Genomic DNA, 21,004 nt, shown 5'->3' with positions numbered 1-21,004 from the left:
ATGTGTCTGGAGAGTCTGTAGAGAAATTAAATTTCAAAAGTAATGAAAACATGTTGTTGTAAAGAGCATTTGATTTCCAGATAGATGAGATTAATAAGCTCGAATGTGCCTGCTGTATTTCTGTGCCAAGGAGCGGGGACATGCAATAGGCAAGGTGTTCTCTTGAGTCCTCTGGTAATATCCTTTAAAGCAACAACAAAAAAAATCTGTTTGCTTCTTGCTTTCTCTTCTACAGCTGTTTTGTGCTTCCCTAAACAAGATTGCCTTAGTCTTTATTGTCTGTTCCGACAAAAGTGCCATACAGGGATCTGAATGTTGCTTTAGTGATAGAGGGAAAGTATGATGATGTGTCTCTACGACCCAGGGACCTTAATGGCACCATTTGATGATGGCAGTGTGGGGCTGGGGCTGTTCCTCCCTCCCCCAACCTTTAGCAGAAGCAGGACCTTCAAGGGAGGCATAGCAGGGCCCCACCTGATGGGTGATTGTACTGCTGCCTGAGCATTGGCTGTGTCTGCAGCAGGGCTGGCTGTGAGCCCGCGCCCAGGAGAAAGCTCCCAAAGCTTCCTGCAGATGCCTGCTGACAGGTACCAAGCATCCTCCAGGACCATACCTCCAGGCCTTTGTGTTTGGATAATACCCCATACCGTGTGCTAAGGTGCCCTAGGGATTTTGAATATACAACCCAAGGCGACAAGCCCCTTACTCATTCCTGCCCTTGTCTCCTGGGCAAGCTGTCGGGGCTGGAGGGCCTAGCCGACTTCTCTACACGAAATAATAGCTGTGTGCCTGGGCTGGCTCACCATCTGCTTCTCTCTTCTATGTTCTCAGGCCAACCGGGACGCTGTGCTAAGCAGAATACCTGAGCACAAGAGCGACCGCCTCATCAGTTTGCAGAGTGCATCCGTGGTCTATGATTTACTGACCATTGCCCTTGGAAGAAGAGGCCAGTATGAGATGCTGTCAGAGGTAGAGCCCTTGAGTCTGGTACTTCCAGGTGGGGGGTGGTGCTCGTAGAAGAAGCCCTGGGAGGAGCCTTGAGACCTGGTCCTGACCCCTCTGTCACTGGTAGCCATGTGACCTTGGCCTGTCACTTCACTCTGTGGAATGGGAATTGGGCTACATGATTGGATCATGGAATTCACTGGTTGTGACTTCCTACCTGTGGCCCATAAACCCACTGGCTGTGGGTTTGCGTGTGAGGGAAGGCAAGCATTCCTCAAGAAGTTTCTCTTGCAGGGTAATTTCTACCATCACCCAAAAGTCTCCCATCTGTACTTTCCTTACAAAGCAGGTTTTACTTTATCTAAAGCAGCGATGCATGACTCCTGGTGAGATGGCACCATCAGGCACAGTTTATTGTCAGGGGAGCTGGTATAGGGATCCGTGTAAATAAACATGGTCTTCATTTAAAGACTTGCTCGCTTAGGAGAGACCTGAGTTGATTCCAGATCTTGTGTGAGGTACTGTCATTTTGTTCCTTCAGCTTCTAAAAAACGTTGAGGATGGAAGCTTGACTGTTTTACAATTTTCAGAAGAAGCTAGTTCATCTTGGGTTGCAGTCATGCATTATTGAACCACTGCCCAGAATACCAAATTCCACCATGGTCAGGGCTGAATAAGTAACACGATCGGTTTATCCTTTTCTTTAGCGGTGTAAAAAGAAAGAAAGAAAGAAAACAATTCATTTTGTTCAAATGGACTTTTCCATGTTATTTATCTTTTTCTTTCTAAATTTATCCACATGGCAGCAGTCCCTGGGCATGAGGACAGGGAATGAAATATAGTAACACATTGGCTGGAATCAGATGCGCGCCCGGCTCACCCCCTCGCCTGCCGGTGCATCGCCACATGAGGCAGGAGCCTTGGAGGACAGATGAGCCTGCGTGGCTCGGGTCTTTTTTTAGTCTTCAGTTTGGTGACTATACAGGGCAGTGGTTACTCAGTCTTCCAAAAAAGCCCCTTGCAGGCCGGCTACATAAAGCAGTGTGTCCAGATGTTGCTGCCACACCTGGTCCACCCCTGGGACTCTGCCCACGTTCTTTCCACTGTGAGTGCTTCGATTTCCCAGGACCCTCCCCTCCAAGCTACTTAGTTCCTAGCTGCTCTGGCCACCATGGAGTCCGCCTCTGGGGACAGTGCCACCCAGCTCACAGCTGAGTTCTTCTCAGGGGAACTTTTCTCCCCCCAGACAAACCACTAAAGAAAGCATCTCTCTGGGGCCAAGGTTGGTGGTGGTTGGCATGCCTACCTTTATCCCATCATGTAGCAGCGTGGCCTTTGCTCAGCTTGAAATTCGCCAACGTCAGAAACAGGTGTGAGGAACTTGAGGTGGCTGGCACGCTTGGCTGGCCTGATGGCCCCTGCCCGCGGACTTCTCGTCATGCCATGAATGACTCTAGGGGGACGGCTGTCACCTTAGCAGCATTCCTCTGCAAGCCTGGCATGTGCCTCCTCCCAGCACAGAATCCTGGGACCTGTTTTCACTCCAGTGACTTTCATCTTTGTATCACATGTGGCTTCCATCTTGGGATGACCTGATGCCCGAATCACTAGGTAGTCTGACTGGTTGCTGGAATTTTTGCAATTCAGAACTTCTCTGCACTGGTCACATTTAAAGCGACGGGTACAGTGACAGAGGTTGTCTCACAGGTGGTGGGGTACAAGAGTAGGGGAAGGGGCAGTTTACCACTGTACATTCCTTGGAGGCTTTTGAAATTTATACCATATCTGTGTTTTTACCTATTAAAACTATAAATCAGCTGATAAGATATGTAAAATGGAGGACATTCATTTCTGTAACACATGGATGTGAGCCAGGGGCTGTGATTTAGGCTGGGATACATCCCTGTGCGAGGCATGGTCCCTGCCCATGAGCAGCCTCCAGCCCCGCGGGAGGCAGCCAAGCAGCAGGCACTTGCTGTCTGGTGTGGCTGGTACTAGGGAGGCCTCCACGCAGGGTCTGCATCCAGTAGTAGAGCATTTGAATACATGGCTTCAACCTTTCTTGCTCTTTCTACTTAGTTTGGCAGTTGGAGCTCCCCCCACCAAACATGTGATGCTCATCTTGTCTCAGATCTTTTAACTAAAACAGGCATTGTAAGAGGTGTCCGGAGGCAGTGGCGTCTGGGTGCTTGGTTTTGGAAGGGCCACCTTTGGCTGAGCGTGGACCATCTCTCCCCTAGTCCCAGGCCCGAGTGTCCTGCTTCCTTCATTTGCTGGGATGTTCTTCTTCTTCTTCTTTCTTCTTTCTTTAATTCTTCTTCTTTTCTTCTTCTTCTTTTCTTCTTCTTTCTTCTTCCTTTTCTTCTTCTTCTTCTTCCTCTTCTTGCTCCTCCTCCTCCTCCTTCTCCTCTTTCCCCTTCTCCTTCTCCTTTTCCTCTTCTCGTCTGCCCTTTCACTTTCTCAGGCTTCAGGTCAAAGGGCTAACTGTACTGTTTTTCAATTGGGGTAAATTCCTATAGCATAAATGTAACCATCTTAAAAGTGTCCAATTCAGTGGCACTCGGTACATTTGCTGCTGTGCAGGCATCACCTCTGTTGAATTCCACAACATTTTCAGCACCCCAGAAGTATCCCCAGTAAGCAGCTGTCCTCCATCCCCCTCCCCCAGTCCCTGTCTACTACCAATCTGCTTTCTGACTCAATGGATTTACCTGTCTGGGGTATTTCCTATAACTAGAACCATCCAGTAAATGACCTTTTGTGTCTGGCTTCTCTCACTCAGCGTCATGTTTTCAAAGTCATCCATGCTGTGGCCCATATCAGAACCTCACTCCTTCTGTGGTGGAATGATGTCCCATTATCTAGATCTAGCACAGTCTGTTCACCCATGTATCTGGTGATCATTTGACTCTGGTGAGTAGTGCTGCTGTGGGGGCAGCTGGATCTTAAACTCCCGATCCTACTTCTGTGGGCCCCTAAGTGTGAGTGATTATCGTCACGTCGTTCATCGTGGCAGCACAGCCTGTCTCTCTGTCTCCACTTCCCGCATTGTCTCCAGAGCGATCTTTCTGAAGCACAGGAGTGGCATGCCACCCTTCTCTGCAGAAACATTTTGTGGCTTTTCCCATTTCCCTACCCCTGTTTTATTTTTTTCTTTTTCTTTTGTTTCGTTTTCCTTTTCTTCCCATAATGAAAGTGACTTCATCGGCTATCTTTTTTTTGCAATACGCAGCACCTTGCAGACTCCTTGAAGAATCAAACGATACATACAAGTATGGAAAAGGAAATAAAGGTCACTTAAGAGTCCCACCTTCCTGAGAGAGCAGATTGTCCATCCATTGACCTAGTAGAGACATTTTTTCATGTAGCTCTTTATGAATAGAAGCATGTACACTTATGTAAGTTCCAAGCAATGGAATAGTATGATATGTGTCATATTGTAGATGTTCCCACTCATTTTTCTCCCCTCCAATGGCACTCCACACACCCCGTCTCTGTCTCATGAGCCCTCAAAGCCAGGGTAGCCATCTGCTGTGTCCCAGGGCCCGGGCCTTGTGTCCGGGAGCTTGGGTTTGGGTTCTGGGTCTGCCGTTTACAGATTGTGTTATCCTGGCAAGGATCACCCTTTATGCCTCAGTTTTTCCTTCTGTAAAGTGGGGATGATAATCATACCTGTCTCAGATAATCTTGGGGTCTATTCACTAAACCATGTTAGGTGCTCAGAATGGAGCCCAGCTACTGCACTCTTCCCACTCCCTCTGGCCCAGGAGTTTCCAGGAGCACAGGAAACAACACAAGGTACAGAGAAAGGTCTTTTGGCTTCCAGAAACTTCCAGTCTGGCTTGGGAGATCAAGCAGAAAGACACAAAAAGACAACTGAATAGAGAAGACTGGTTAGCGCAAGGCATGCTCCTTGCAGGTGAACAGACTGGTAAGTTGCAGATGCATTTGGCGTTGGGGTGCCCTTGAGAGAGGAGGAATGACTGGTATGTGCATTGGCTCTTCAGGAGCTAGCAGGAATTAAAATGTCTCAGGGCAGAGAGGCACCTCCATCCTCAAGACCATGGGGGTACGAGGGCATGAGGCCCTGAGGAGCCAGGAGCCAAGGGCTTACCCTCACGGAGGATAGGTGAGAGGGGACACTGAACAGAAAGCACAGGGCCAGGCTATCAGCCCCTCCCCCACATCTTGGTATAGACTTGCTTGTTGCCCCTCGCTGATGGGATCTGACCACATCACCCTTCAGCCTATTGGTGAGCAGGTCTTCCCTGCCTTCATGACACCGCACAGACCTTCCTTGCTGCCAGCTGGAACCTTTTATAAACAGAAGTTAACGAAGGCCAGGCTCTTGTGGGAGAAGACCCCTTACATCCCCCCGCCCCGCAGTCCTCAGACTTTCCTGCCTTCTCTTGTCCCCAGCCAGCATCAGTCACAGCATGCTCTCCAGCTAGCTCGCCTCCGGGGTTGAGCTGGGCCCCTCCGCCCTCCTGCACAGACAGGGGAGAGGACAGGGTCCCTCCGCCACAGCACCTAACTTGTCTTGTCATCTTCTCTCCTATCACTGACATCAGTGTGTCGTGCAGCCTTGTGAGCACCCAGCCTTTCAGGAACCATGCCTTCGGGGGAGCAGAACCACTCTCACAAGAAAACTGTCCTCTCTGTCTTTCATCAGTTGTGTTTATTCCAGATGGAGGGCTCCTCTCCTGTCCCGAGATGGGCTGCCTCAGTGCATGCCCACAAAACGCCTTTTTTCTTTGTAGGACACAGCGCAGCCAGATACTGGGCAGGGAGCACCGTACAAAGGAAATACAAACCAGAGGTTTATCACATCCTCACTCTGACAGGTTTAAATATAAGCACAATGTTTACCATATCTCCAGCGTGATGAGTTTTCGTGTTTTTAAAAGACTAATTGTGAGCCTCGCTGAAAGGCTTGTGTAGGAAGGAACACTTCTTTCTTCCCCCTTCAATTTAAACAGCAGCGCTAGTTGGCATGACAACCTGTGCTATTAAAAGTAAAGCAACAAGCATTGCTTCCTCTGTTTTTGAGAATGAACCCAAACTGCCAAGTAGGTTTGTTTCTTGAATCTGACTATTAATGGCTCCATTTTGACAGAATGTTATGGGGTCCCTTCAGAAGGGTGAATGTGTCCCCTCTACATAGATACGGCAGCTTTAAAGACAGAAATGATATTTTTATCTTTTCCGTTGAACTCCGATTCATTTGTTTATGGTAAATCTCAACAACATTATAGTTCTGTGGGTAGAACTGTCTGGCTAGTGCTTGTACCAAAGGGACATTTACACATTCCTAACCCAAACACTTATTCAATCCGGGAGCATTGTGAGAAACACTTGCACGTCTGAGTCTGCTTAACAGGCCTACCATTTGTCAGTTCCTACTAGAGTTTGGTGTTTTGTGCAGCCCCCCTTGGACTGCCGAAGCCCAGCTTTGAGCTAGGTGCCGGGCTCCCTAGGAGGTGTTGGTTTGACCCGACCAATAGATCTGAAGACCGCAGAGGGATCACGGCAGAATGCTTAGGTCATGGTACGTGCTTAGGAAAACTCGCTAAATCAGTGCTTCAAAGCCAACATACCTTCTCATCCTGCTCCCTTCCCTTTGATTTTTGAGAAAAACTCCCTGGATATGCAGTGAGTATATATTCCCTGGGGGACCCAAAGGGTAAAGGTCATGTAGCTGGGAAATAGGTAACAAGGAAGAGCTGATCCCTGTGTGGGGCAGAGCACAGTACAGATCCCAACTCTCATCCAGCTTTGGGGTCACCCAGCAGGGATGAGGACCCTGCATGGCAGGCCTTCCCCAAAGAATCTCAGCTACTGACATGGCCACTGGCACCTACATTTCTACCATTACGAAAGTGTTTCTTGAATTAAGGATCGCTGCTCTGTTCTTATGGCCCTCAATGCATTTTAATTTGCCATTTTAACCTTCTTAAGGTCTACAATTCAGTGGCATTGGTTACATTCACAATATTGTGCAACTTTCATGACTATTTCCAAATTTTCCATCACCCCAAACAGAAACTCTTTACCCATCAAACAGTAACTCCCTCTTCTATCCTCCCCCACCCTGCAAACCTGGTAACTCCGACCTACTTTCTGTCTGCTTCTTGAATTTGCATCATGTAGATGGAACCATGTAGTACTTGTTTCTTATGTCTGGCTTCTTTTACTTAGCCTAATGTTTTCAGGGTTCCACTCTGTTGTGATAACATATCTGCTAGCGTGTATCGGGCTCCATTCCTTTTCAGCTACATCATATCCCTTTGTAGGCATATGCCACATTTTGTTTATCCATTCATCTCTTGGTGGACATGTGTAGCATTTCTACCTTTTGACAATTGTGAATAATGCTGCAATGAACATTGGCATAGACATATTAGAGTTCCTGTTTTCAGTTCTTTTAAGTATATATCCAAGAGTGGAATTGCTGGCTCATATGGTAATTCTGTGTTTAACTTTTTAAAGAACTACCAAACTATTTTTCCCAGCAGCTGCCCCATTTTCCATTCCTGGCAGCAAGGCACAAAGTTTCCAAGTTCACCACATCCTCGTCAATACTTGTTACTTCCGTTTTGCTTTGTTTTGTCGTAGCCACCTTAGTAGGTGTGAAATGGCATTTCATGGTAGGTTATGATTTGCATTTCCCTAATGACTAATGATGTTGAATATCTTTTCATGTGCGTTTTGGCCAGTTCTATGTCTTGTTTGGAGAAATATCTATTCAAGACCTTGGCCTATTTTTAATTTGGGTTTGTCTTTTTATTGTTAAGTTATGGGAGTTCTTCATTTATTGTGGATGACAAACCCTTAACAGATATGATTTATAAGTATTTCTCCCATTTTGTGGATGTCTTTCCACTTGATAACGTCCTTTGATCCACAAAAGCTTTGAATGCTGATGAAGTCTATTATGTCAATTTTTATTGTTGTTGCTCATGCATGTTGCTCATGCTCATGTTGGTATCATATCTAAGAATCCATTGCCAAATCCAAGGTTGTGGAGATTTACTCCTATGTTTTCCTGTAAGAATTTTATGGTTTTTGCTCTTATATTTATCATATTGTTCATTTTAAGTTAATTTTTGTATTTAAGTAGGGATCCAACTTCATTCTTTGCATGTGGAAATCCACTTGTCCTAACAACATTTGTTGAGTGTTCTTTCTCCTTTGAATGGACCAGGTGCCGTGGTCAAAAATCAGTTGATTAGAGGTGCATGGCCTTGTTTCTGGGATCTCAGCTCCAGTCCATTGGTCTATATGTTTTTCCATATGCCAAAACCATGTGGTTTTGATTACCATAGTTTTGTTATAAACTTTGAAATCAAGAAATATGAGTCCTCCATCTCTGCTCTTTTTCAAGATTGTTTTGCCTCTCTGGGGCCTCTTGCAAGTCCACATGAATTTGAGATTGGCTTTTCCACTTCGGCAAAGAAAACTTAGAATTTTCATAGAGATTGTGTTGACACTGTAGATTATTTGGATAGTATTGCCCTCCCAGTAATAGCTCATGTTTTGATATCAGATCTTTGTTTAAATCTCAGTTCTGCTGCTTTACATGCTGAATATGAACTTAGGAAGATTCCTTTGCCTGTCTAGACCTGTACCCTTGGGGCACTTGGGTGGCTCAGTGGTTGAGCGTCTGCCTCTGGCTCTGGTCATGATCCCGGGATCCGGGATTGAGTATCACTTCAGGCTCCCTGCATGGAGCCTACTTCTCCCTCTGCCTGTATCTCTGCCTCTCCCTCTGTGTCTCTCATGAATATATAGATAAAATCTTTAAAATAAATAAATCAACCTGTCCCCTTATGGGGAAAATACAGATACTGATAGGACCTACCTCTGAGGGTTATTGTAAAGATGGAAGACATAGTGTATGCAAAGTGCATGTTACTGTTCTTATCCGTGGTCTTGATAATCTGCTTTCTCAAGTAAGCACCGCTCTGTAATTACCCTGGCAGATAAGATGATGCTTAACTCTTCACTTTCACGGAATAGTGAAAAAAAAAAAAAAACAAAAAAAAACAAACAGCCTTGTAGTCAAAGCACACCTGAGTTCAAATCCTGGCACTTACTCTTCCCTAGCTTGTGATTTTGGAAAGTGTTCATTTCTGAGTGTGTGATTTGGGGAAGGGTTCACCACTCTGAGCTTCCACCTCAAAAATGGTTACAAAGCTTGGTGAGACAATAGAGCATAAAATAGCCAGCACAGCTCTTGGTTTGTAGTACGTACCTTTCTGTTCCTCTCTGGTTTTTAGAAAGGATGGATCTGAAGTTTGTCTTGGGTCACTTCCACCTGTTCTGTGTCTTCGGAGCAAAAGGGCAAGTTCATTTCTGCCTCAACAATGAGCCAGCAAATTGGAGGCAACTATTATATTGTCTTCCCTTTAGCACAAAGTATCCCATTCCTTTAGTTTGGGGACTGGCAAACTTTTCTATAAAGAGCCAGGCCCTAAATATTTTAGTCTTTGAGGACCAAGAGGCAAAATCAAGGAGATGGTGTAGGTATGACAAGAGAGAAAACAAATTTTCACAGAATTTTTATTGATTAAATTCAAAATACAGTAGTGAGTACAACCTTCTGTAATACGGGTCTGCTAATGAGAAGAATGGGATTGTTTGGGAGGATGACTTTTCACTTAATTTGGATTCAAAGTGAATATTTCCTCTCGTCAAACTGATGGCAAATGTCCATCTATAAAATGACACTTAGCTTTTGGACTCTCTGCCAACAGGCAGCAGGTTAGATTCCATCTTAGGCCGTACAGAGTGCACCGACCTCCACTCTCTCTGACACGGCCCCAGCTCCAGAATCTCAACATTTTGTGGGTACTCTTCCCAAATGCTCTCTCACTTGGGTGGCCCCCTTAAAGGATATCTGGAAGAATGGATCCTCACTTGACCCAGGTTTACCCCTCATTTGAGCACTCACTGAGCAACTGTTCTGTGTGGGACGCTCCCCTGGGCCGCTGTTACCCTGACTCCTCACTCTGCTCCCTCCCTCCTGGCGTGGGCAAAGCTGCAGCCTTGTCCAAGGGCAAACACCCAGTGTCCCAGGCCGGCCAGGACAGGGGGACAGAAAACAGATGAAGACCCAGGGTAGAGGCAGTAAGGGGGAGGTGGTAGATGAACCAAACACCCATTTCTTGAGTTTAGCAATTCATTTTGCAAGAATAACATGGAACAGCTACATCAACACAAAGGCAGAGGGAACAGTATTTGAGTAGGACCCTGGAGACCCTTGACGGGCTATGCAAACTTGATCGAGTTGCTCATATATGGTGGAGCACTGAATGTGCCAGAGGATGGCGTCCATCATTCAAGTTCTATAATAAAGTCCGTGACCTTTGCAAAACAGCCCACTCTCTACTCCTCCCACCATGGCCAGAGGCGGTGGTATCCTTTAACTGAAGCTTTTGCCAAAGCAGTAAAGCTTTGAGAACCCTCTGTTTGGAGCAGTATTGGTATTTTAAAGCCAAAAGATAAATGGGATGGGGGCACGGATGTGGGGTTTGCTCTGCTTTATGTCTCATTTCAGAGGAGAAAACTTATTAAGCAAGACTTGCTGGGCATCATCTGGTTCCTCAAAACCTGGGTAGGGGAAATTTGATTTGTAGCCAAGAGTCCCAAAAGCATGAGTTTTCCAAGCTTTTCCTGGACCCAGACTCTGGTAGAGTAGAGCTCTCAAACTCCACTGTAATTTGTACTTTTATTTTTAGTTAATTTAGAAATGGGAGCTCGGAACTGAGCACCAAAGCTCTAATGTCAGGTCTGCCACTGTGTGACCCTGGGCAGGTCCTGTTCTTCTCTCTGGGTCTCAGTTTCCACATCTGTAGAGTAAGGATGAGGTTGGCAACACCCAGGGTCCCAACACGCTCTCTGACTGTGTCATTGTGTGGCCTCAGATAGTGAGTGGTCCGAATGTCCCAACTGCTTGGATACATTTTACTGCTAAAAGTAAAGGCATGAAATATTGTCTTATATACCACGTTACAGTTTTTAAAAACCCACAGTTTACACACCTGCCAAGGATTACATTTATCCACAAACTCATTAAGTATATATGACGTAGAAAAGAAAATTTTCCTAATCAGATGAGGGGTCTATGATACGAGAACTTTGAGGATACGGCCAACCTGCCCACTGAGGTGAATAATGAAGACAGTTCCCTGTGTTATTTGTTCTATTTCAGTACTGATGGATTGTGGACTTAAGCTCCAGGCTGAATTTGCAGGATATCTGATTATTTTCTTCCTGTCCCCTCCCCCATGGGTTCTGGCTGCTGAATCTCACTCCTGAATTCCAAAAATAGGCTTTGGCTTTTCCTTGCTCGTGGTATTGTCCAGCTGTCACTGCCACGCACCCAGCTCATGTCATTGGGATTTGGGTACTCGGAAGGTAATTGCCACATCCCTTCCTTGTGCCAGAAGAGCTTCTCGTTCCCAGAGCCCCCTCAGAGGTGGCTAGGTTTATGAAAAGCCAAAACAAGAGACTGGAAAGGATGAGCTCTTGCTCTCAAAAGGAAAGAACATTTTTGCAAGTGGCATTTTGACAACCTCTCTCAATTTAGGCCTCCCTAAATGGGCCTAATTATTGTTGTCCTACCAAATATTTGTGGCATTAAATGAACATTATCTGAGACTTAGTGATGTGGCAAGAGTGTGATTACGATGAACAGACCTGTCTTTCCTGGTGGAAATAACACCGCCACCACGTCCCCCTTTTTTTCTTGCAAGGTAGGTGGCTTGGGGATGTCGCCTGCCGCCTGGTGTGTGTGACCCAGGAATCTGCCCCATGTCCCTCGGTGCAGGCCACCCTGCCACCTCTACACAGGACACTGCAAGTGCCAAAGGGCTGGAATCTCCCTGTCATCTCTCCCTTTCCATTCTGCCGGGGCTCCTCTTTCTCCTCTTCATTTTCCCTCTGGGTCAAACCCTTACCTCATTGCTATCTGCTACTCCTGTGTTCCTCATAAAAGCACCATCAACAGTAACATGTTTATAGCGCTGGCCCTGTGGCAAACACTCTTCTCAGCCTGTGACATCTGCCATTTCATTTAACCCCACAACAACCTGTGGCTGGTGAGTAGGGAGTGTGGGTGAAGCCTGGGCAGTGTGCTGCAGGGCCAGCACCTTCACCCCGTGACTGCTCCCACTTGGCCTCATGCAGCTGCTGCCCCCGGAGCATGGACACCCATGTGTTCTCAGAAGTCGGCTCCAGGGATCCCTGGGTGGCGCAGCGGTTTGGCGCCTGCCTTTGGCCCAGGGCGCGATCCTGGAGACCCGGGATCGAGTCCCACATCGGGCTCCCGGTGCATGGAGCCTGCTTCTCCCTCTGCCTGTGTCTCTGCCTCTCTCTCTCTCTCTGTGACTATCATAAATAAATAAAAATTAAAAAAAAAAAAAAAAAGAAAGAAGTCGGCTCCATCGGTCCTTCTTTCAGACTGGAGCCGTTACAGAAATGTGAACACTTCTGTTTTATTTTATAGCATGTGTTCTGATTGCAATCTCCCCCACTCCATTAAAATTGGAAACTTTTCCTTTCTCACATACAAAGATGAGTAGGATGTTTATTTATTTATTTAAGATTTTATTTATTTATTCATGAGAGACACGGAGAGAGAGGCAGAGACACAGGCAGAGGGAGAAGCAGGCTCCATGCAGGGAGCCCGATGTGGGATTCAATCCTGGAACTCCAGGATCATGCCCTGGGCTGAAGGCAGGCACTAAACTGCTGAGCCATACAGAGATCTGATTAGGGTGTTTAAAAGAGGTGGTCAGACCCAGGTGAGCAAAGGCCCCATCTAAGGATCCCAAGCTGTGGGTAGCAAATGCCTCCAGGGTCAACCCACGGGCCTGTGACTCTCAGATGCATCTTCGTCAGGGGAGGGCATCCTTTTGTTCCTGAGGTAGTTGACCTGAGTCTGAGAGGCTGTGTACTCCCGACGTGTACGGGGCGCAGGGAAGGACATGCTATGTGTCCAAGCCTATGCTTAGCATCGAGCTTTCAGAAGCATCTGGAGGTATCCGGGCACCTTCTCAGAGCCAGCGTGTCATCACCATGTGTGAGATGCCAAGCATTCCTGGAGGACGGAGCCGTCAGGAGCTCAAATGCCTCAGAATTGGGGGTGAAGGGCTAATTTATACTTGCTGACTTGTATTTCCAGACTCTCCTTATATCACACCTGTGACTTACCATGGGCTGTGGATTGTTTTAGTTATAGGAAGGAGGTCCAGACTGGCAGAAGTCAGCGAAAGACGTGGCAGCAGAGGGGGCATGCCTGCCTGACACAACCTGAGCGCCTTTGACGCTGTGGTGCTGGTGGGTTTCATGAGGTCTGTGAGGTTTCTTGAACATTCTGCAAGCTGGAAAGGCCTCTGTGCTGTGTGGCCTCGCGGATCCCAATGAGGCCGTGGAAGCAAGAGCCCTGTTAGCGGTAAAAAAATATTGCTGAATCTCCAAAATAGTTCAGGGAACATGTGGCATTTTTAGGGGCCTTTTATTTAGCTATAGTTTGCTTTATGCAGCATGAGTGGGCCTGATAAGTGAAGCGTGAGTGGCATGTCTGTAATTAAAGTTGCAGAGGCAGGAGAAGGTTGTGGTTCGGAGCTCCAGCTCTGGAACCAGACCACCTGGGTTCAGGTCCTGCCTCATCTACCACCTCACTGAGAGCCTACAGAGTCACGCGGAGGACCCCAGACTCGGGTCTGCGTTCCCATTTCCCCATCTGTAAATGGAGGACGATAACTATGCCTGCTGGCCCTTGTAGGGTTGGTAGGACGAGCATGGGGCAGTTCTTGTAAAGCAGTCAGAACAGCTCCTGGTGGGGTGCCTGGGTGGCTCAGCTGGTTGAGCATCTGCCTTCAGGTCAGGTCATGATCCCAGGGTCCTGGAATCAAGCCCTGCATCAGGCTGCCTGCTCAGCAAGGAGCCTGCTTCTCCCTGTCCCTCTGCCCCTCTCCCAGCTCATTCTCTCTCTCCCAAATGAATAAATAAGAAATTAAAAAAAAAAAAAGGTTCCTGGCTGCACGGTCAGTGCGCATGTTTGTTGCCCCTTCAGACTACTACAACAGAATACCACAGACTGGGGGGCTTGTAAACAGTAAGCATTTATCTCTTACCGTTCTGGAGGACCAAAGCCCAAGATCATGGCTCCAACAGATTTGGTGTCTGGTGAGGGTCCCCATCTAGGTTGCAGATGGTGGACTTTTCCCGCCATGTCCTCCCATGGGGGAGGGGGCAAGGGATCTCCCCTCTTTTATGAAGGTGTTAAGCCCATTCCTGAGGGCTCCACCTTCATGATCTGATCACGTCCCAGAGGCCTCACCTCTTAACACCATCGTATTGGGCATTCGGTTTCAACATGAGTGTGGGACACAGACATTCAGTCCATACCACTTGTTAAGGAAAAAAATAGTAAATGTGCATTCTAGTCAGGTTTTGTAAAGTTGTGCCCTATTTTCAAGGATCTCATATTGAATCCTGAGATAAGGAAGCATTTTGTAGAATAAGTGGTTTATTTCTGAGATGGATTTGAACTTTCATATTCAAATTTTTCTTTTAGATAAAGTGATAGATATCATACAGTTTCTTTCTTAATATAAGAATGTTAAATTTTGGGGTATGCCCGGGTGGCTAAGTGGTTGAGCATCTGCCTTCGGCTCAGGGTGTAATCCTGGGGTCCTGGGATTGAGTCCTGCATCAGGCTCCCTGCATGGAGCCTGCTTTTCTCTCTGCCTGTGTCTCTGCCTCTCTCTGTGTGTCTCTTAGAAATATATATATAAAATATTTTTTTAAATGTTAAATTTTCAAAAACAGCTGATAGTTAACCTTTATCTGGTGCTGAGTAGCTCCAGCTCCCATCTGAGGTACTGTTATTGCTTATATGTATTAACTAATTTAATCTTCCTGATAACCCACTACATCAATTATATTTCCCATTTTGCAGTGAGGAGTCTGGATACAGAGGTTAATGGGCTTGCCCAGAATCCACACAGAGGGTGCCTGACTTGACTTCTAGCTACTATTCAGATTGTGAATTCCCTATTCTAGAAGCTTCTCAAGCAGAAATATTATGACTGCCCGTGGGCTAGGTGGCAGGGGCTGTTTGTAAGAGCCTGAAGCATATGATCAGGTGTACTTTCCAGGGCCTTGATTGTAGGTAGCAGAACCCGAGTCGTTCGTTCACTCAAGCAGAAAAGACGTTCATCCGTGGGTACTGCTCACAGGATCCACAGAAGGCTGAAGAATGGGTATGAGCAGAAATTAAGAAGCCAAGGGCCCTGACCCCAGTTGGGAGGACACCATTCACTCAAGGGCCTCCACCAACTCTGCTGCTACTGTGGCCCCTAGGCCCAGTCACTGGGAACGGCAAACATCCCAGGTGCTCCTGTCTCAGCTCTAGACCCCACGCTCTGGCAGGAGCATCTGCTTGGCTGTGCTTGGGTCACGTGACACACTCCTGCTTCCTTCATTCAAGGCTTTCTCACTGGCAGGCAGAGGCTGCTCTCCTGCTATCTAGGGTATCCCCCCCACACACCAACTCCCAAAACAAAACAAAACATCAGGAGTTTTGAGGTGAGAGGAAGCCAAGATGACAAATGTCCTTTCCTTGGGGACTTCAGCTGGATGTTCCCAAGTTCCCTGATAGCCGTAGGATCCTCTGGGTCTGCTCTTTCCAAGAGCTGGTATTTTCCTGGTACCATGGCTGGTAGAACAGGGACTGAGCTCTATACCAATTAGGCTTCCAGGAAGTGTTTCTCAGTGAGTATAATGAGTATGTTAGCCTTTGGCACAACAGAAAATAAGGATGCACACTTATTTATAGCATCTAGCTTTCTGATTCAGAACAGTCTGTTTCAGCGGCTGAGCTCCTTTTGTTTATCGGGAAAACAGTTGATATTTATCATTCCTCCTAGCAAAAGGAGGAAGAAAAGCATTTAAACATTTAAATGTTTCTGTGTATATATTTAAGTACTTAGTGGCTTTATTGCAATGAGCTGGTTACGTAGAGCTGTTAGGACAAACCTCGTTTTTGATCGTCATCTCCATCCTTCTGCACACACTGGCTCCTTTGCCTCACTCCAGGAATGTGATCATCATACCTGGTTCCTCCTTCCCCACCATCCCTTATCCCCCAACTCAGTTTCCAGGCACTGTTGGCTCTTCCTCATTGGTGCTCTCTCCAAAGCATCCATCCCCCCCCCCCCACTTCTTTCCAGACTCTCCTTATATCACACCGGGATCAGGTCTCCCCTCTGCCGTCTTGCCTACTTGATCTTTTCAAGGGAGAGGCTTTCGTTTTTTATTCGCAGGATGCCTCTTAAAGGCACTACGATGAAGCAAATGGTGGGAAGGGGGGAGGAGGGCGGGTGTTGGAGGGGAATGGGTGACGGGCACTGAGGTGGACACTTGACGGGATGAGCACTGGGTGTTTTTCTGTATGTTGGTAAATTGAACACCAATAAAAATTAATTAAAAAAAATAATAAAAAAAAAAATTAAAAAAAAAAAATAAAGGCACTACGAGGGCTTCTTAAAGGCTTCTTGTTCTTATTGGTAGAGCAGAGCCATTAAGCGGGCTTTGAGGTCAGGTTTGGATCCCAGCTCTGCCATTTAGTGTCTGTGTAAGTGAGCAGTGTAGCCAGATGTTATTAAGAAAACCAGCCCAGAGTGACTTAACCAAATAGAGAATTTCTCCTCCCAGGACAGCAAGTCTGGTGGAAGGCTGCAGTCACAGCCGCCACACATCATGGCCTCAGGAACCCAGCGCTTTCTCACTTTCTGCTCAGCCATTCTAGAGAGTGGTCCTCATCCTTGAGCTCCACCATGCCTGGCAGCCCCACCTCCAGCCCGGAGTGTGCATCCCAGGGGAGGGCACGGTGTGCACCAGCTGAGAAATCCTCCTCTTAGAGACCTCCCTGCCCTCGGCCTCACCCAGCAGCTTCTGCTGGCATCACATTGTCCTGGATGAAGTCACATGTCCGCCCCCCAGATTTTGGCTAAGGAGGTAGCTGCCAATCCAAGTGAGGGGCCAAGTGTTAATCTTGCTTGGGATCTTGCTTGGGATCTGCAGGTGCCCATCCCATCGTATCACGAGGCATACAGGTTGTGCTTATTAACTGCTAACTGCTTCACTTTCTAATCTTCTGTGAGGGCAGGTTTTCATAGTAAACCAGCTAGCATACTATCTGGGGGAACCTTCTGTGTAAATACCACCCCGAAATTCTCTCCCACCTCTTCACACCACCTCTGTCATTTCCTGCAGTCTGTCACCCACTCTGTGGGTCCCCAGCCGCCTCCCTGCCACGCCACCCCCCCCCCACGTGTACATCCGTTAATCCCGAGACTCCCATCATCACCCCCTCCGCTCCCGGCTGGCCACGGAGCATCACTAGGGACAGCTGGCAGCCGGTGCCACAGACGCCAGTGCCTGACACCCCAGCCTCCCAGGTGACCCTGACGTCAGCATTCTGCACCCTGCAGTTGTTGTTTAAAGCTTGTGTGGCCTTTTTAAAAACTCCCAGCCCTGTTGTGTGTCTCTGCTCCCTACCCACTTCATCCCATCTTTGCAGAGAGAATAGTGACTGCGTGGGACAGCCAGGAGGGGGCTCTCCTCTGCCTTCTGGAGCCTGCCTGAGACCCTATCTGTGTCTCCTTTCCTGGCCCCCAGGTAGAGATGCTTCCCAGGTCCTGCCCCAGCCGCCCTCCCTGGGAGCACTCCTCTGATGTTCTCCAACCTCTTCTGACAGTGTCAACTGTTTTCTCAAATGTGCTTTTCCCCAGGTATTTTTATTATGGTAAAATACGTATCTTACCACCTTGACCATTTTAAAGTGTGCAGTTCGGTTGGCGTTAAATATAATCACAGTGTCATGCAGCCATCAGCACTGTCCCAGCCCCAAAAGGCTTTGCCTCTTGTAAAACTGGAACTCATTCCCCAGGGAACCCTAACTGCCGTCACCCCAGAGCCCCCCATCCTGCTCTCTGCCTCTGTGATTTTGATTGCAGTACTTCATACAAGTAGAATCATACGATATTTTTGACTGGCTTTTTCACTGAGCATAACATGCTCAAGGTCCATCCATGTTGTAGCACGTGTCAGAATTTCTCTCCTTTTCCGTTTTAAGGCCAGATAGAGACACCTATGTGGCTCAGCTGGTCAGGGGTCCAACTCTTGATTTCGGCTCAGGTCGTGATCTCAATCTGCTTCTCTCCCCTCCCCCCAGCTCAAGTGTGTTCTCTTCCTCTCAAACTCTAAAAAAAAAATGAATCTTTTTTAAAAATGAATTTAAGGCGAGATAATATTCATTGTATGCTTACATCATGTTTTGTTTGCCTGTTCATCCGTTTATGGACACCTGGGTCCCTCCTGTGTTTTTAGCTCTTGTGAATAATGCTGCCATGAACCTCGATGTAGAGATACCTGTGTGGGTCCCTGCCTTTAATTCTTTGGGGTCTGTCTTTATGCCAGTACTGTGCTGTTTTGATTGTTGTAGCTTTGAGGTAAGCTTTGGAATGAGGAAATGTGAGTCCTCCAACTCTGTTCTTTTGAAGATTGTTTTGGCTATTTGGAGTCCCTTTTGATTCCATGAATTTTAGGATGGGTTTTTCTATTTCTGTAAAAAAAAAAAAAATGCCCTTGGGATTTTAATAAGGATTGATTGTGTTGAATCCATAGATCGCTTTGAGTAGTACTGACATTTTAACAATATTGTTTGCCAGTCCATGAACATGGGATGTGTTTCCACTTATTTATGCCTTTAATTTCTTTCAGCTCAAATGTATGTCTTTTGTTAGATATTCTCTTGAGGCCTCAGACTATCTCTAATTATCTCCAGTAAGTCACCACATAACACTTCAAGCTCACCACATTGCTTACCATAAGCTCATTAATAAAGAAACTTTTCTTCTCCATTCTCCTTTTATTCTAGAAATTTTCTCTTTCTCTCTCATAAAAACACACATCCACACATGTGCATACACAAGGGTCTTCTCTGCCATGGGTTTGCTCCTAAGTATATGGGCCAAAGACTTTGAAGGCCTTCTTTAGTCCCTACACCTCACCATCTATCCGACCCTCTTCCTTGGGTGTCCTGTCTTTGCTGCTTCTAACTGAGACACATTTCTTGGTTCTGACATCCCTGGACCATTCTCTGTACCTTATTCCTGGTCTGTCCCCATTCTGGTTGCACAACCCTCCTCCCTCCCACCCCAAATGATCTTCCTCAACTCTGATGTGATCATTATGACTCTGGGCAGAAACCAGAGGCACCTCACTGACAGAGAGTAAAGTGTATTTGTAGAGTATCCGAGCAGGCACTGAGGGGACAGAGGAGTCAGGATTTCTGCCCTTGATCGTCTCCCATAGTGAGATATGGCTGGGCTGGGGCAAGAGTGAAGACAGTGACTTAACATACAGTTATGAACTTGAGGGATACAGAGGAAGGAGAACCAAAGCTGGGATGGAGGAGGGAGATGGAACATGTCAGACTTCCAGCTGACATGTCAGACTCTCAGCAACGTGGGCCCAGCCTGATTCCACCCATTCCTGCCCATGTGCCCTAAGTTAGGTTTATATTGGGTCACTTGCCATCGTAGAGTCAGAGCGCAGCCTGTTAACCTCCACGTCTCTGTTCACACCCCCCTCTTCCAAATAATAGCTGCATTTTTTTTTTCTTTCTCGTTAATCAAGGCCCAACCTAAGTAGTATTTTTCTAGGATGCCATTTCTGAATTCTGCGATTACTCTCCCATTCTTGGGGCACTTCGCAGTCAGGTCCTTGAGTTGCAGTTGCTTGTGTACCTGCCTCTTTCTTTTGTATTGGATGAAAAACTACTTGAGGTCAAGGATTGTGTTTTAGTCAACTGTGGATGGTCCTGGCTTCTAGCAGGTCCCTCAGGAGGGGCTTGGGGGAGGATTATGTTTTAAGCATTCAAGAGAAGTAGATTTGCGGATGCCTGGGTGGCTCAGTGGTTGTGTCTGCCTTCGGCTCAGGTTGTGATCCCAGGATCCTGGGCCCAAGTCCTGCATCAGGCTCCCCATGTTCTCCTTCTGCCTGGGTCTCTGCCTCTCACTCTATCTCTCATGAATAAATAAATAAAATCTTTAAAAAAAGAGAGAGAGGTGGATTTTGTAGGACTTGATATGTGTAGACACAAACTCACACTTGTCCACTTTGGCCCTGGCAGTGCTCACATGTCTGCCTTTGTTCTTCCCTCTCACCAGTGCTTGGAAAGAGCCATGAAGTTTGCCTTTGAGGAGTTCCAGCTCTGGTACCAGTTTGCTCTGTCTCTCATGGCAGCGGGAAAAGTGAGTCGCCCCTGGTGATGCACCCTCTCGGTCAGCGCTTCCTGTCTTGAGATTGCAAGGGGTGATATCATTCCTTGTAGAAATCTAAACCAACTATATGAACCTGTCCTGTGGTCATTTATAAAAGAACCATCAAATGTAATGATATGGGAGCCAGCATGGACATACCGTTGAGAAGAGAAATTCTGAAATACTTGTCTCTTCTGGCCCTTGTAACTTTGTCATGTGAGGACAGGGCTTAAACCAAGGCTGCTTCTTCACACAGACCCTTGGCTTACTTGCAAGCATAAATGTACTCCTGGAGGGTGGGGCATCATCAGTTGTCTTTAGAGTGTATCACATCAGGTAGTGTGTGGTACTGGTTGAAACAGTGGGCCGTGGGGTCTGGCTGCTGTAGTTGAGGCCTAGAGCTGTCCTCACAACTTGACCCAGGCCAGGTTAGTTAGTACCTCCATTTCCTCCTTGGCCAAGTGGCGGCATAACAGCACCTCCCTCACAGAACTGTTATGGATTAATTAGGCAATACCCACGAGATGCATGGTATAGCACCCTTCATGCCGTACATATGTAATAAAGGCAGGAGCCATTGTTCTTCTTGTTAATTCAAGCCATTTAGTGATTTATCAAATCTGAGACATGAGATTATTTGGACCAAGTAGAGATGAAAATTTAGTATAGTGTGCTCTATTATATAGTTTATTTTTCATAATTAGCCTTCACTGTCTCTT

At 46.9% G+C, this 21,004-nt stretch overlaps 1 protein-coding gene across 9 annotated transcripts in view; it reads left to right on the top strand.

Moving 5' to 3' along the window:
• Positions 1 to 21,004, top strand: part of TTC7B (tetratricopeptide repeat domain 7B) — a 259,212-nt gene that overhangs the window by 136,037 nt on the left and 102,171 nt on the right. For all 9 annotated transcript variants that reach the window (XM_072745564.1, XM_072745562.1, XM_072745563.1 and 6 more), the window contains 2 exons: positions 832 to 969; positions 20,193 to 20,276. In XM_072745564.1, the coding sequence (XP_072601665.1) occupies positions 832 to 969; positions 20,193 to 20,276 (222 nt within the window). The remainder of the gene's footprint in view (positions 1 to 831; positions 970 to 20,192; positions 20,277 to 21,004) is intronic.

Source organism: Vulpes vulpes, unplaced genomic scaffold (assembly GCF_048418805.1).
Source record: "Vulpes vulpes isolate BD-2025 unplaced genomic scaffold, VulVul3 u000000644, whole genome shotgun sequence".
NCBI lineage: Eukaryota > Metazoa > Chordata > Mammalia > Carnivora > Canidae > Vulpes > Vulpes vulpes.
Note: the sequence above shows the minus strand (reverse complement) of the source record. Positions and strands in the feature narration are given on the sequence as shown.